The 17432-nt window shown below is 39.2% G+C and overlaps 1 protein-coding gene across 2 annotated transcripts in view; it reads left to right on the plus strand.

Annotated features, from left to right (window-relative positions):
* Nucleotides 1–322: 322 nt before the first annotated feature.
* LOC136864001 (polyubiquitin) overlaps nucleotides 323–17432 on the plus strand; it is a 48398-nt gene continuing 31288 nt past the window's right edge. For both annotated transcript variants that reach the window (XM_068226130.1, XM_068226131.1), the window contains exons 1-5: nucleotides 323–540; nucleotides 624–851; nucleotides 936–1163; nucleotides 1248–1475; nucleotides 1562–1789. In XM_068226130.1, the coding sequence (XP_068082231.1) occupies nucleotides 351–540; nucleotides 624–851; nucleotides 936–1163; nucleotides 1248–1475; nucleotides 1562–1789 (1102 nt within the window). In that variant the 5' untranslated portion in view covers nucleotides 323–350. The remainder of the gene's footprint in view (nucleotides 541–623; nucleotides 852–935; nucleotides 1164–1247; nucleotides 1476–1561; nucleotides 1790–17432) is intronic.

The raw sequence follows: 17432 nt of genomic DNA on the forward strand, positions 1-17432 counted from the left end.
TTGTAAAAGTTTTTCTAATTCTCTTGAGCTGAAGAGAACAGTCGGTTCCCCTCTAATACTACTGTAGTTTCATGTAGAATTTATATTTGGTCCTGAAACTTCATTATTCACAAAATATTTTCCTAAAGCGACTTCATTAATGTTGGCAAAACAAGAGGGATTTAAAAGGCTGGTTTTATTTCAGACCTTAATTCCGAAGCTGATAGTGACCAGATTCTTTCACAATATGTTAAGATTATTATTCTTACAAATTTAATGTGTAATAGTACCAAAATTAATGCTGGAATTAAATGATCCTATTTCACATTTTTTACTTTTTTTCCAGGATAAATTGACATCGATCTAGAATCATGCAGATTTTTGTAAAAACCCTGACTGGTAAGACTATAACCTTGGAAGTAGAGGCATCAGATAGTATAGAGAATGTGAAAGCTAAGATTCAAGACAAAGAAGGAATTCCACCTGATCAGCAGCGGCTTATTTTTGCTGGGAAGCAACTGGAGGATGGTCGTACACTCTCAGATTACAATATTCAAAAAGGTTTGTGAGATTAGTTCAAGCAACTCTTATGGGATTTTTTTGATTTTGAAAAAGATTTTATTTTTAAAATTTCCTACCAACAGAGTCTACACTCCACTTGGTGCTAAGACTGCGTGGTGGTATGCAGATCTTTGTCAAGACATTGACTGGGAAAACTATCACTCTGGAAGTAGAAGCGTCTGACACTATTGAGAATGTGAAAGCAAAAATCCAGGATAAGGAAGGCATTCCTCCAGATCAGCAGAGGCTTATTTTCGCTGGCAAGCAGTTGGAAGATGGCCGAACCCTCTCAGATTACAATATTCAGAAAGGTCTGTTGCCATTGCTTCAGTTTAAATAGCAAAGGATTGAGTGTGCTTTCTTTTATTTTAATTTTTTTGGTTGTTTCCTTCCAGAATCTACCTTGCACTTGGTTTTACGTCTACGAGGAGGTATGCAGATTTTTGTGAAAACCTTGACGGGGAAAACTATCACTTTGGAAGTGGAGGCTTCTGATACCATTGAAAATGTGAAGGCAAAAATCCAGGACAAAGAAGGCATTCCTCCAGATCAGCAGAGGCTTATCTTTGCTGGCAAGCAGTTGGAAGATGGCCGAACCCTCTCAGATTACAATATTCAGAAAGGTCTGTTGCTGTTACTTGCGTTTAAATAGCCAAGGATTGAGTGTGCTTTCCTTTATTTTAATTTTTTTGGTTGTTGCCTTCCAGAATCTACCTTGCACTTGGTGTTACGTCTACGAGGAGGTATGCAGATTTTTGTTAAAACCTTGACAGGGAAAACTATCACTCTGGAAGTGGAGGCTTCTGATACCATTGAAAATGTGAAGGCAAAAATCCAGGACAAAGAAGGCATTCCTCCAGATCAGCAGAGGCTTATCTTTGCTGGCAAGCAGTTGGAAGATGGGCGAACCCTCTCGGATTACAATATTCAGAAAGGTCTCTTGCCGTTACTTCAGTTTAAATAGCAAACGATTAAGTGCTCTTTCCTTTATTTTACTTTTTTTTGTTGCGTTTCCTTCCAGAATCTACCTTGCACTTGGTGTTACGTCTACGAGGAGGTATGCAGATTTTCGTGAAGACCTTGACGGGGAAAACTATCACTTTAGAAGTGGAAGCGTCTGATACAATAGAAAATGTGAAGGCAAAAATCCAGGATAAAGAGGGTATTCCACCTGATCAGCAGAGGCTTATCTTTGCTGGTAAACAACTTGAAGATGGACGCACTCTCTCAGATTATAATATTCAGAAAGGTACAAGTATATTTCCTCTTGCATGTTTTGTTGTAGCTATACTTTTAAAAATTGGTTGACTGGAAACTAATAACATATACAGATTTTGGCACTAGAGTTCACCGAAAGGAATCTCTTCCCCCAGGGGGTGTCTCGGAGTTATATTTTTTACCGCGGACTGTTGCATAAAATCGCTTCTAGAGGGCAGCTGGTTGGAAATAGATATGTGCCATTGCGGACTTTTTTTTGTAGAGGTTTCTATGCTCTACATTTCGTATGATTACACTTGGGGTCTATCGTTGATGGTTCACGCGGTGTAAGCCAAGAAAGCAAGCAAGCGACCGACCGCCCGACATTTTTATCTCTTTCTACATATTTACTGTATATCGGATCATGGATACATAATACTTGTATACTGGTTCACTACGTGAACAGTGTTCGTGTTGTCAGTATCGCAAGTAGAACCACTGTACTGATTAAAATGCAGTCAACATATTATGGAAACGTGTGTGGCGCTATAAATTGTCGGCACGTAAAAGAACTCCAGTGGGACAAAATTACGGCACCTCGGCTCTCAGAAAACCGTAAATGTTGTTAGTGAGACGCAACACAAATAACATTATTATTTTGCATATTATAAAGACAATAACGACAACCATCATCATAGCCAGTTAGTTTGCTACTGCGATGGCATAACAATGCTTCCTCGTCAGCAATGCTTGGTTGTTGAAACACTTTGTAATAAACTTTTGAATATCTCCATTATTACAGCTCGTATAGTAAAAAGGTGTCGCATATGAATGACAAAATAAAAATCATATTTTCTATAATTATGTGCTAATAGCCAGGCTTAGTAGCAACTCAAATGGTAGAGCGCTGGCCTTCTTAGCCCAACTTAGCAGGTTCGATCCTGTCTCGGTCCGGTGGTGAAGGTGCTGACATACATAGTGGGACGTAAAATCCAATAACATTAACATTATTATGTGCTAATAACTTATATTTTTGAATAAATTTCGAAGCTTGTGAAATAATACACTATCCGTGATTCGATATATAGTAAATACGAAGAGACAAAAATGTCGTGCGAAAAGAGACCTGTTACTGGATATCTGTTATTTCAAAAGGGGGCCTCACACATCCGTCACGAGTAGTTAAAAAATATAGCTCAGTTCGAAATTTCATATGGTGTGTTTCACGGTAAGACTGTATCCAGATGCAAAAACTTAATGAAAACTTCTATTATTTTGTCAAAATTTCTAGTATTCCATGACAAAATAATTTGTCTCAACGTAAGGACCAGGACATTTATTAGGATATGGCATCTTAATGCAAAGAGTAAGGAGCTAGCACTGAGAAAATATGCCAATAAGAAGGCTAAGCTTTGGGCTGGTTCATCAAGTAATTAAGTCTCCTGATACGTACGTTTTAATAATTTAATATCATTCCATAAAGATGCCCATACGATGTATATTTTCCTATGCCATTTGATATAAACATTTACTTCATCAGGAAATAAATTTTTTTAGTTGCTTGGCAATATTTTATTTCTTATCGTATTATATGTCCATGTATTTGATAGTTGATGTTCTACCTGCTCAGCATGTGACAAAATTTAACGCATTTTCACGTTTTTAAATCTATTGGAAGGTCCGTTACTTATCGAATCGGACTGAACCAGACTATTATTTGGTGAAAGATTGAGATGTTTCACGGGCACGAGAAATCTCAGGCTTGCTGTACTGCGACTGTGTACCTTACTCGCTGTCTTTCATATCCCGTGACGTCATAGCACTTCAACCGCCGGAGTAGCCTACCTTTTATTTTAGTTACCTTGCTCTTCCCCTTTGCTATCCCCTCCCCAACAATGTCTCGATACCCTTCCAGCTTTTGGGTTAAACTTCCTGTGCAGCTGCATGTAAGGTTTAGTTAGGAAGCATCCATTATGCAGGGAGATGTGAAAATGAGAAGGGGAGGTTTTATGGTATCCTTAAAGTTGAATCTGTTAGAATATGCTGCAGAATATGGACTAAGGTGGCAAGTCGTGAATACAAAGTGCAGCAGTGCATGTTTCGTTACTGGCATAACCAGATAGACCAATTATTGGGTGCAAAGAAAACTTCTAAATCTTCCTCCATCTGAGGAAAGGAGAATATGAAAATGTGGACATAAGTTCTGGAGCGGGTTAGGGAATAAGAGACTGGCAAACTTGTACATCAAGATATTGTGCAGTTTAGACTCCTTTACACTGGCATATCTTCATGTCCGTTTTGCATAGGTGGTTGGTGGCTACATATGTGGACACTTAATCCATAAATATTTTTTCATTCTTTCACTTTCTGAACCTGGATAAATAGTAGTCAAATATTTTAGCCACCCAATACCAGAACTGTGATGATAAATATAAATACACTGGTCTGATCAAAATTACACCCAAACTGCACTAACACAGTATCTTGCAGGCGAGGGTGAAGCATTGAATATGCAGAGAAAAAAAGCAGTGCCTACATACAATAGTCCACTATAGGGAGTACGGTATATAGAAAACTATTTTATGTCCCTTGAAAATCCCTATATTAAACTGTGTACTATCCTTCGGTTATTGTGAGGACTCAAATCGCTGATGCATCAGTTATGAGTGATTAAGCATGTTATATTTCCATTGTAGATTCGTTTGCACTTCAGCAGTTATGTTGAATGCGATCGGTCGTCTTTGGTATTCGTTTTTTTGCTATGTGCACTAGAGAGCTCTTCCGTCTAACTCGAAGGCGATGTCTGTGTCGATTGGTAATAATCGTCGACTGGTGTTCGGTGAACACAATTTGAAATGAGAGAATGTTTCCGTAATAAATGCGTAAATGTGGCCGATAGCAGTAGTTAACTCTTTAGAAATAAAGGCTGAAATAAGATTCTTGGAATGGGCTACAAGTTGTGCCTGACCTTGCTTTGGCAGTTCTAAGAGGGTGTTATAGCTTTCACAAGAGTTGTTTCCTGTTTTTACAAATGGCAATGGCAGGTTGTTCAAGTGATATTTTTCAGCAGCTATTGATGGTTGCAAATTATTGCAGAATGTGGCACAATCCAAAGTTAACCCAGATGATTTATCGGGTAGCGGTGGTGAACTTCGTTCTGAGAGGAACGACGAAATTTTACCGGACACGTCGCCAGAATCTCTCGGCTAGAGAAGAGGTTTGTTTCTAACAGCACTAAAGCTACTGTGAATATGGTGGTAGATGAAACTTTAGTGGTAACGATGATGATCATGATGTGTCTGCAGAACATTTTGTGGAAATTTCCCCCAACCTCTGCCTCCTTTTTGGAAATTCTTGGAATTAAACATGACACTTGTCTGATTCTTCGCCCATATCATACTAAAATTTACTTTCCACTTTCTCTCTCTTAAACCTTGATCACATGTAGCCTCTGTCATGAAGTAAATGCCGGTCCCGCGGGCCAAGTGTAGCGTGCCCGCCTCTCACCCAGAGGTCACGAGTTAAATTCTCGGCCAGGTCGAGAATTTTTACCTGGGCTTGAGGGTTGGTTCGAGGATCACTCGATCTGTGACCCTTAAGTAATATGCAATTGAGGAGTTATCTGAGGCTCAGAGGGCACCCCAGGTCTAGAAAATCAATTAGAGGATTCGTGTTGCTGACCATGTAGCCTCGTAAACTGCAGGTCTTCAAACTGAGCAGCGGTCGGTTTGTAGGGCCATAAATATTTTAATTACGTATATTCTGTTTTATTGTAATCTTTTTCAAATAGATGCTAGAACCGAAAATGAAGGTTCTTGCGGAAAACGAAGACGATATGAACTGTTGTTTATTATTATTCAGAATTGTTTTATATTGTGTTGTCCGCATGAAGAAAATTTTCTTACTGGTATTTTTCATACATATACATATAAACTTATGAGAACTTTGTTTTTACTGGTGACATAATGTTATAGTCCATCTTCGTAGTAAGCGTCTTTCTGGACGACCGGAGGTGTGTCCTAGCCTCGTGTGCGAGGAACTATGGGAGCGTTCGCGCTGGTGGTGGGGGAAGAACTTGAACCTTTCCTCCAGCTGACACAGTCGAGTTCAGGCAGCGGACGTAGCCCTGGGAACTGACTGAAATAGTGTGGAAAGCTTAGGCGCGATACGTTCCCGGGTCGGGGTGGTCATTATGCAATGGCTCATCGGTGTACATACATCACACTAACTCAAAGGTGTAGGAATTGCTTAATATGATAAACTAGTGAAAATAAAATAGTACCGTACATTGTACAAATCGAGTCTTATATTTCGATTGTCTGCCTTAAAACCTTGTCACCGGGCGAGTTGGCCGTGCGCGTAGAGGCGCGCGGCTGTGTGCTTGCATCCGGGAGATAGTAGGTTCGAATCCCACTATCGGCAGCCCTGAAGATGGTTTTCCGTGGTTTCCCATTTTCACACCAGGCAAATGCTGGGGCTGTACCTTAATTAAGGCCACGGCCGCTTCCTTCCAACTCCTAGGCCTTTCCCATCCCATCGTCGCCATAAGACCTATCTGTGTCGGTGCGACGTAAAGCCCCTAGCAAAAAAAAAAAAAAAAAAAAAAACTTGTCAATTAACTACACAGGCCTTTGAGCATAACATTCTAAAATTTCAGTTCTATTCCAGTACGGAAATACTTCGTAACTTTCGTCGTAAATGTTGGTGACGTCAAGAAATCAGAGGGTCATGCCTAAAAGAATTCATATCGGATGTTGCTTTCGACACAACGTGAAATAAATCTCAGTGTATAGCAAAAGTGGAGGTCAATATTTTGGCACTCTGTAGCCTTTAATTTATTCTTATACATTCTTACGAATATGAAATCTGTTATATAAAATTGAAAGGTTTGAACCATTTGGTAGAAAATCAATTGAACATAAGACAGTAACTTGCAACTGGTAATACTGCGAATAAAGGAAGTTCGTTTGAAACTGTACTGTACTGTATACCAAGGAAAGGCGCATCGGTACGCGCTATCAGTTCATCAATTGCCTAACGAATAGGAGGAAGTTGTTTCCACTGACAGCCTGGAGATATCATCTACTTAACGTGATTTCTAGTGAAATACGTATAAAAGAGATTAATTAATGCAAATTTGTCGGGAAAATGCAGAGAAGAAGCATTAGTAGAAATACTTCAGCTACTTTCATAATAACATTAACAATGTCTACTTTTCTTGTCCATCAGAAGAAATATAATAATATATAATACTCTTGAATAACCTGCTATTGTTATGACTGAGAGAACAGGTCTCCTACAGCAACAGCAGCAACAAAAACAACAACGAAAACAGCAACAAAATGCTCCGGAACAATAGACAATATAAATCTGTCTCATAAAATCAGAGCAAAAATATTATCGGACTTCTTACGTGTTCTATGGTCACGTTTAATATTCGGAGTTCAGGGATCGTATTTACAAATTATTCAGAATAACCTTCACTCTCGTCTGAATCAGTGTCATCTGAAGTTTCACCGAGGTTGATGTCGGACTGGTCTAATTCTAATTCCTTATGCATGGTGTTGTCACGCTCCCAGTATTCCTGCTCAGTGTCTTTTACGTGGTCGCAACATTTTTTCCGTTTGTCTTGCGAATACTGTGCAAGCAATATCCGCAAAGAGCTTCCTTTTTGTCGAGTGTGTCTGCTGTCAAGTCACGAGTGATCTATAAGACAGAGAAATATTTCGTACAGAATAAGCATTTTTATTTATATTGGGAGTAGGAGCGCCCCATTTATGAACAGTGAAGGCATTAGAGATGCTATGGCACACATTTTTATGCTAAAAAACTAATTATGCTGTATTACTTTTAATTGAGATATATTCTTTTTTTTTGCTAGGGGCTTTACGTCGCACCGACACAGATAGGTCTTATGGCGACGATTGGATAGGAAAGGCCTAGGAGTTGGAAGGAAGCGGCCGTAGCCTTAATTAAGGTACAGCCCCAGCATTTGCCTGGTGTGAAAATGGGAAACCACGGAAAACCATTTTCAGGGCTGCCGATAGTGGGATTCGGATGCAAGCTCACAGCCACGCGCCTCTACGCGCACGGCTAACTCGCCCGGTGAGATATATTCTTATCACGGACCTCTCCTTTGATATCTCCCCAAACCGACTCAGTGTGATTGAGATCTGGATGATATGTTTCATATGTTCACTCATGGTATAAACACTTTCACGTGCCTAGCCTCGCAGTGGTCTCCCAGATTTAGAAGAGGACCTAGAAGCCATGCTCGTCACTTCAGTAATTTCAACTTAGCTCGCACGTAACAACACGCGCCGCTTGAGAGACGTTTTCACTTCAGCGCTAGCCTGGCGACTGGACCAGCTGTAGGAGTGGGGGGACGATAGCTCCCACCACTGCATGCGCAACCATTTCTCGCGCAGGACGCTTTCAACCAAAACGGACTATAGTTTTCACTTTTGTGGGTTTTTTCATTCTTAATTAATTCTATAAAATTACAAATACATTTTATACAATGGAACCTTGTTAGTACGTTCCTCATTAACACATTTTCCCGCTTAGCCAATCGTAAATTTGGAGTCCCTACGCCCTTCACATTAAATATGTGTAAAATACCTAAACACGTCTCAATTTCTTGCCTTTGCCGCTTAGTACAATCATATTCCCTAGAACTGAAAATGTTCTTTGTCGCCCCTTGTGTATGGAATGTGATTTCCAACAGAGAGATATATGAGCCCTCGCCACGGGTCAGTCGGAGAAATTTGTGGGATGAGAGGAAATGACCGTGAATTCTCGGACAGAGTATATATGGCGCCTTCGAGGGGCAAGCTGTTAGCTTCGGTAAAGTTGAGTTTTGCGTCATTGATTGGCAGCTAAGACTTTACACTACAACAAGACAGGACAGTGCTAAGTTAAAGCACAGTAATAGATTTCACTGCGGTTAAGAGCGCTGAATTCGGTTTTCACCTTTTTTTTCTTTTCTTCTCTCTAAGCTGTCCTGTTGACATACATGGGTTATGGCTGGGACTTGTCCAAAATTGAGTCACGAAGTTACCACCACGAAATGTGTAATGGAAGTGTAACTCTAGCAACCATGCAGCTGTTGGTGTATGGTCATGACCGACAGACATATCTATGATTTTATTTTCTCAAAGAGAAAAGTGGTTTATTTTCTTGTTCAATGTAAAGGTCTTTGTCGGTGAGATTGTTGAATAACCTAGTGTGCTTGTAGCCTATTTCACATTCCGATCAGAAGTTAGAAATTTATTTATTCAGAATCATTCTTTCCAACTTCGGAACTTTCCTTCGCGACTCTTTTTCCTTTTCTGTTTTGCTTTACGAATTTTCAGTTTTGTCCCAGTTGCCCACAATAGTGTTCACAAAGTAGAAGGTGCTAGTTTTAACGTTCGCGACAACTCTACGCGCTTAAGATGTGGATTCCTTACTTCCTGAAGGATTTTAATTTCTTCTTCATTGAGTCGTTTCACGACCCTTTTCTTATTCTTGTCTAGACTATCACAAGACAGATACCATATGTACAGCCCTACCGAATTTCCCACGATTATCCTATTAGTTTGTGAGTAGGCTGTCGCACGACAAATAATCACTTTCCTTTTTACCACTCAACACAATTAATTGAAGGCAATGCCAATAACTGTTCTTATAAGATAATGTAAATGTGTGTGGTACGATTGAATTTAAAATAAGTCTATAGTGCAGCAATAGCAAATCTTCGAAAGGTCATTTGTGGGTGCTGTTAAGTAATCAGGCTTCCATATACTGTAGCCCTATCCTATTTACAGGTTGTGTAAAGGTGTAAGGCAATGCTAAAGCATTGCATCATTCATACAAAAGTACAAACTGCTATGACAGTTGGCGCGTTATATACCGGCGAGTCTGTCCGAACTACTGCAGAGTACTGCCGAAGGCGCGTAATCGCATGTGGAGAGTATAACCTTGAGAGAAATTCATGCTCAGTGTGTGACAACAAATGTGTTTAATTACCCACTAGTCAGAAACCTAAAGCTTTATCTAAAAATTCATTGTACGATTGTTTTAGGAAGAAAGTAATCTGGTATATGTATGTACCATAGCTACATACTGTGACAAAAGAATGTCATCTGTTCTTCCGTGTTTTGCACATCTTTTAATAATCTTGTTACGTTAACAGGCTCCAATAGATAGATATTTCTCTCCGACCTTTTCACGCTTTTTAGTGCTTCCTTTATCTCCTGAAACTCTGCACAAATGTGAAATTTACTAATGTGTAAAGTGATACTATCTCCCTGATGGATGGTTTTTAATGGGATATTCAATAGGCATTTTTTTTTTTTTTTTTTTTTTTTTTTGTCGTCCCCTGCACAAACATACTAACAAGGTTTCATTGTACTTCATTCTGTATATTCTTCTCTATCTTAAATGTTTTCAAAATAGATATTGAGAAAGTGCGAAAAAAATTCTCTTCCTAAGTTATTGTCAACTATAATATAAACAATACGTTTTTGATTCTTTATCACTAAATAATTTCTTTATTCTATGTGGTCGATATGTAGAAAATTTCTTGCCGGTATTTGCTGTACACCGGTAGATACACGCGAATTTTAAAATGTATTGCCACTAAAATGCGGCCTGACACTTTACAGTAGTAGAGTGGAGATGGAGCTCTGGCCTCTTCCAGCTGATGGTGACTGGCCGACCAGATCGGCTCAAGGGTTTAAGTTTTAGTGTGCAGTTATAAACTTCGAAGTTGTTATATTTTATTAATACTGTGTTTTAGTTTGTTACGGTATTTTACTTTAGGGCATGTGTATTCCTATTTGTTGCGAGATGGCCAATCGTCTGTATTCTTCCAAGACACTCGGCAAGAAAGTGAAAGTTATAAGGGAGGTCGACAAAGAACAAAAAATAAAACTCCAATAGCTAGACTCTGGAATTCCTGTGTCCAGGCTTTCAATGTTTTTAAAAAATGGCGAGGGCATAGAAGCTCAGGAATTCATCAATGTCCCACTCCACTTGCCCGGGTCTGGTTAACAAGCTGCCTCCACTCCTTACTGTCCCTCCACTTTTCCTGCTCCATTACTTCCCGCACATTCAATCCGGCTTCTTTAATGTCCTTTGAAACCTGATCAGTCTACCTTCTCGGTCATCCAACTGGTCTCTTAACTTCTTTCGAATTCCCTTCTTGCTACCCCCTCCTTTCCCATTCTATTTAAATATCCGTACCATCTGTCTTGCTTTCTGTATGTTCTGTACTAATGGAATTGGGCCTATGACCTCAATGTTAGGCCCCTTTAAACTACAAGCGTCATCCACTAATGGAATTTCATTTCTACTGCTTAGATCTTACTATCTTGTCTCTGTTACCAGCGTTTCTAGTCCGAATGTTACATTTGGTATGAAATACTGTTCATATAATGTTAATTTAGTTATCTTGGGTACTTCGTCATCCCATAAAAGCTCTGAATTGATGATAAAGTTGTACCTTGACTTAGTCTGTTACTACTTTCAAGGTTGATTTCATTAATTCAATTAATAATGCTCCCCAGATGTGTAAAATGTTCATTCTTTTAACCGTTTTTAGTTTACGTTCACTTGGCTTCTTTTTCTCTTCCACAGTGCATGACTACAGTTTTCTCGTTGCTAGTTACCATTCCAGTCTCCTTCAAATTTTGATTCCAAACGTCAAGTCTCCTTTGTCCTTCCTTGTCTCCCTTTCCCCAAATCACATCATCTGCAAATACCAAAGCATTTACTTCATCACTGCTGATACTGTTGTACCCCGTTAATGATTTCATCCATCGATATAATAATGGCTATACTGCACGTCCTTGCTTGAGACTTTTTTGTACGTTTGTCACCACTCCTCACTTGTAGACTGCTTTTACTCTCATGATACACATTTTTATCTTAATGATTTTTGTACATTCCTTTTCAGTAGGTATTCCCATGCATGTTTTCTCTTACTGTATAGTAAGCTTTTTCAACGTCCAAAAATAGGAAGATTTCCTTGTTCCTTTCCAGGGGTTTTTCCATTATAGTTCGCACTGTGAATATCAAGTCTATTGTTGATCTCTTCGGTCTAAAGCCATATTCTTCCTCCGTGTTTCTAATATATCCCTAGAATCTTTTCTCTATGACTTTCTCCATTATTTTTTTAGCTCCTATGAGAATGAGGTTATACTAATTTTCAAATTTCTTTTTATTTCCTGTTTTGCACAATGGCCAATCTTCAGGTATCCTTTCATCCTTCTATATGGCATTGAGGGCTCGATATAGCCACTATTGTCCACTGCTTCCTGTAGCCTTAATCATATCAGCATTGCATTCATCTTTTCCACTTGCTTTCCGTTCGGTCATTGCTTTCACTGCATTTTAAGTTCCAACCATGTTATCGGATTCTCTTTTCTCCGTCTATTATTTCCATTTTATCTCCTTCCACCAAGCAGTCATCCTCGTAAAGATTTTCAAAATACTTTGCCATCACCTTCTGAAACCCTCTTCGTCATGTACTCTGGATCCATCCTCTCTCTAATGCCTTGATTAATCTTGATTTGTTCTTTTAGATTTTATTACTCTGTATAATAGTTTGTTTTCCTAGACTATCTTGCTCAATTTTGTTGGTAAACTCTCGCCAACAATTCTCCTTTTCTTCCTTGATACTCCTCTTTACTTGTAGTTTCAATCTTTTGTATTCCACATGTAACATTTCTCTTATTCTCATCCCTCTTCAGATTTTTGCTTTTCCTTATCCATTTCATTCTTACCTTCTTCCTTTCTTTGTACTTTTCTGTCCACCACCATGTCTCCTTTCCCTTCACATTTGCTTTTGTTTTTCTGCATACCTCAATTGCTGCTTCCACAGATGTCTGTCTTAAATTGTCCCAGTCTTCTCTACTTCGTATTTCCGTGTTAGGCAACTTCCTTTTTATACAATCTTGGAATGCCATTCTTTTATCCTCCTCCAATTCCCAAATCCTGATGTTTGGTTTCTTCTTCAATACAATTTTAGGGATTTTTACTCTTTAATTCCACAATTAATCTACGATCACCCTCCATACTTTCACTGGGGTTTATCTTTGTATTCATGACGTATCCTTCCCCATTCTCTGTCTGTTGTTACAAAATCGATGAGTGTTCCATACTGTCCGTCCCAACTATATCGGCTGATCTTATGCTGGCTATTCCTCTTGATGATCAAGGTGTTCTTTATCAGGTTATTTCTGATACAAAAGTCAAACAGTTTCTCCATCTTCATTTCTGTCGTCCTACCCATGTAGGCCCAGAACATTCTCATATCCCATTCTATCAGTTCCCACATGAGCATTCAGATCTCCCATTATGATCCTATCTCCAACAATATGTTTGAAGTTCGAGAAACTCTTCTTTTTCTTCCATACTACATCCTGCCTGTGGAGCATACACCTGTCCTATCCTCAGTAGTTCCTTGTTTACACGTATGTGCATTATTATAATTCTTTCATTTACATACTCAACTTAGTTATTGGTTCAACATTCTGATTCACTAAAAATTCCACTCTTTTATCTTTACTGTTACCATTCCAGTACAAGGTGTACCCCTTCCTTGGTTTCTTCATTCCTTTCCCTTTCCTTCACTTAATCCCAGGATGTCTAGTTTTTGTCTCCATTATGTCATTCAATTCAATTTTCCTTCCCATGCATTGTTAAAATATTTATTGTTCCAAATCTGGTTTTGTTCTCTGATCTAACACTTGCACGAACATCAGGATTTCCATCATACTGTGCAACTGTAGCCGGAGACGTGTAGATTCCATTTCCATTTTTGAACTTCCATCCGAGGCTTGTATTATAGTTTAAAGCAAGTACAATTTTACTTACTTGCTAACCTGCTAAGCCTAACACATCTGAGGATTTTCTTTCAGTGTTTACTCCCTTAGACTTTGAAGATCCCTCTTCTAATTTTCCCCAGAGAGGGTGGGTTGCTTCATCCACTATCTTCGCCATTCTAAAGGTCCTCCATCTCTACCTAAGATGCTGTTAAGGTCTTTACCCGTAACCCTGGGCATGTGTTCCACGTTATACCCCGTGACACCGGGTCTGTGCCTAAACTTGGCTCTCCTTCACACCGGCTTACTGACGTGGAGGGTACCCACCCCTGCAACGTGGATGCGCCAGACAAGAATTACTCAAGTGAAGGATAGGAGAGAAGACCCCCATCTCCCTTGAGCCGGGTTAAGGGTAGTGTATGATGCCGCAACCGATGGCTCAGGAAATGCAGGGTGTAAATACAGCAGAGCGAATGTGCATTCGAGGAGCTAGACATACTGATTTGGAAGTACAATTGATAAGAGTGGTTTCAGAACATTCGGTCGAACAATATCCCTGTTTATGGCGAGATTATTACGGGGGAGGCAAATTAACTGGTGCTAAAGATGGGGCTTGAGATACAGTTGTTCAACCGGTTGGATTCAACGTTTAAAGGAGCGGCACAATATCACGTGGCAGGCAGTGTGCGGAGAAGCAGACAGTTAGCAAGAAAGCGTGGCTCACATGATCAATTCGTATCCACTTAGCAATATCTTCAATGCCGATGAGACTGCATTGTTTTTCAGAGACTGCATTGTTTTTCAATGTCGTGCCCAAATGGACTTTTGGTTTTAAGGGAGAGAAGTGGGGAAATCTTAATGCATTGTGGGTGGAACCGAGACTTCCTCCCCTCGTCATAGGCAAGTTCGAGAAGCCACGATGTTTTAAAGGCACCCAACACTTCCCGTGCAAATAAGTCTAAAAATTCCTGGATGACAGGCAAAATTTGAGTGGCTAGAGTGCAAAATGGTATGCCAGGACAGAAAAATACTTCTGTTGTATCAGTGCGCTGCACACAAACATAATTTAATTTCAATAAATGCAAGTCATCTTCTGCCGGCCAACACTACGAGCTACTTGCAACCCCTAGATCAGTGTACAATTTCATCTGAAATGTGCCTACAGAAGGTGACTGGTGCATTACTTTCTCCGTGAAGTTGCTAGAAATATTCCGGCGGGAGAAATACGCAAGTGGAACGTGATTGATTGCAATGCGGAGTGTGACAGTTGCCTGGAATGCTATTCCTTAGACAGTCAAGAACTTCTGCTTCAAGTGTGGTTTTGTTTCGTTAAATGAAGATGAATGGGAGGAGTTACGGCAAAAGTCCAATGTATATACGATTTGCTCCAAATACATCGCCATAAACCGTGCAGAGACCACTTCAGAAGAGCGGGATCCCACCATCATCCAGCTATGATCACGTGACGCCTGAGGGAGGTGCAGCTACAGGTGATGTTGAACACAGATATGGCGCAGGTTGAAACTATTCCATCAGAAAAAAATGTGTAGTACATGAACCTAATGTGACACAAAAAAAAAAAGCCCTACTGGACCATTTAACATTTGCGAACTCCTCGGGTACTGTAGTTATTTATTCTTGATGTGTGTTAAATATATGTCTGGGTTTTTAAAGTTTGTTTTGTTGGTGTCGTGCGTTTCCAATTTGGACAGTCTTGTTAACTCCCCTTGCAAGTGCTTTATACTGCACTAAAATCAAGTAGGTTATAACCTATTTGCTTAAATTGCGTCGTGCATATGCAGTAGATTACCGTACCCTTTCTCTTTGAATCATGTTTTATTTTTCCCGGGTGTGAGGTTACGTTTGACAGTATATGGCGTTACCCAAGAGCATTATTGAAATAAATGCACCTTGTTGTATACATTTAGGTTTTTTTTTTCACGGCATTTGAAAGGTTTAACACTGAATCAAGGGGATTGAATGTTATAAAGGATCTTGGAATATTTTGTGATGCAGCAGGGGATTGCATTTCTGAACTTAGTTAGTGGCGGTTAATTTGAAATCGCTTAATTCGAAGTCTGATTTTTGTGTCCCAACGACTTAGCCTATACAGTAAACCCTCGATAATTCTATCTGCAGTTTCTATAAAGATGAGAGTATCAAGACTTGAAAAATAGATGAGAAAATGAGTAAGAATACCTTGTGCTGGGAAATTATTGAAAAGAGCGTATTAAAAGGTGTGTTTAAAAAATATAGAAACATTTGCACTGGGGTTCATCAAAGTATCAGCACATTACTGCAGATCACTCTTTCTAAAACAAATGTCAGCTGAAGCCTCTTTTTTTTTTTTTTTTTTTTTTCCTGGCCATGAATTATTTAGAAGCTAAACTCTGCCATGTTCCAGAGTAGAACTAACTTCATTGCGACAATACTTCGATCAACTGGAGTCGAACGGGGGAGAGAGTAATCTAATAGTCATTGGGATGAAAAGATTGGACTTTGAATTACGTGATTTCTAATTGACAGCCACCCACTCAAAATCTCAAAGCCAACCTTTGCAAAGTCGTGAAAAAAAAAATTCCATGACCCTTGATGCATGGCATTGCCTTGATTCACAATTTAAGCCTTTCAAATTCCATGGAAAATCATATTTCAGAGATCTATCCAAGAAGGTGGACTTGTTCAAATTGCGCTCTTGGATAACTTGGACAGTGCAAGTGACTGGCTAATATAACCTTGCACCTGAATGGTAAAGCACTCTCCAAAGGCAAGGACAAAGATGTGCATGATGTAATAAAAGTATAGTAATCCAATGAATAAAGCGCTTGCATAGGGGAGCCAACCACATTTTTTAATAAAAAGCACATTGTACAGCAAACTTAAAATCCCAGGCATAAATACTACTTAACACAAATATCATGATAAAATAAGCACAATTGAACAGTACTAAAACATGCACAAACATTTAATGATTCAATCGTTTTTTGGTCACACATTAGGCTTATTGTACTAAAGGATGCGTAATGGATTACTTCATCTTTTTTTTGTAAACACTTGGCGAACTGCTTCATACGGTCCATGGCTTTCATCAGAATCACTACAATGCTGAAGCCATCTGTTTGAACACAAACTTCAGTCCCACCTTTAGTGCCAGTTTGCTTTCCACATAATAACCTTCATCCCGGAGGTATTGTTTTCTCGAATGTGGCAAAACCTCTGGACCAATTCAACTTCCAAATTGCAGTGTTTATGTCCTTGAAAGCACATTTGCTTTGCAGTATTTGCATCATGCGTTTCTTGAATATCTATGCTCTTATATTTTTTTCTAACGATAGCAGCGTGAACACGGATTCCAAATTTATCCATTTCAGTTTTTTTTTCTCTACCTCCCATACAATTTTAATCACTCTGTCTTGGAAGAATATGAATACGTAGCCATTTCGTAGTACAAGAATGGAACACGTGTACCCTAAACTAAAATACTGGAACAGACTAAAATCCATTATTCATAATTAGGACCACGAAGTACAGTATATGACTGAACTCTAAAACTTAAGGTAAAATGAGTAAGTACAAGACTAATTTCCCTTGAACTTAGCAACTCTGAAGCCACTGTAGACACATGGAAGGGATAGTGCAGATGCTACCCCGCACAATCCAGAAGAGTTCTATCATAATAGAGAGAAACTTTTAAATTACGTTGCATAATATTTTTAAAAAATAAAGGCAATTTTTAATTAGTCTGAATTTTGGTAATGGGAGATTTTTCTTCAAATTAAGTATTCTCTAAGTGTGCAAATATAAAGATTTGGGGGTGGGGGGAGCAAATTGCCATTGCCAAATTAAAGTTAGCTCTACAAATGCACGGTGCTGCTAATTGTTTAA

Source organism: Anabrus simplex, chromosome 2, assembly GCF_040414725.1.
Source record: "Anabrus simplex isolate iqAnaSimp1 chromosome 2, ASM4041472v1, whole genome shotgun sequence".
NCBI classification, from domain to species: domain Eukaryota; kingdom Metazoa; phylum Arthropoda; class Insecta; order Orthoptera; family Tettigoniidae; genus Anabrus; species Anabrus simplex.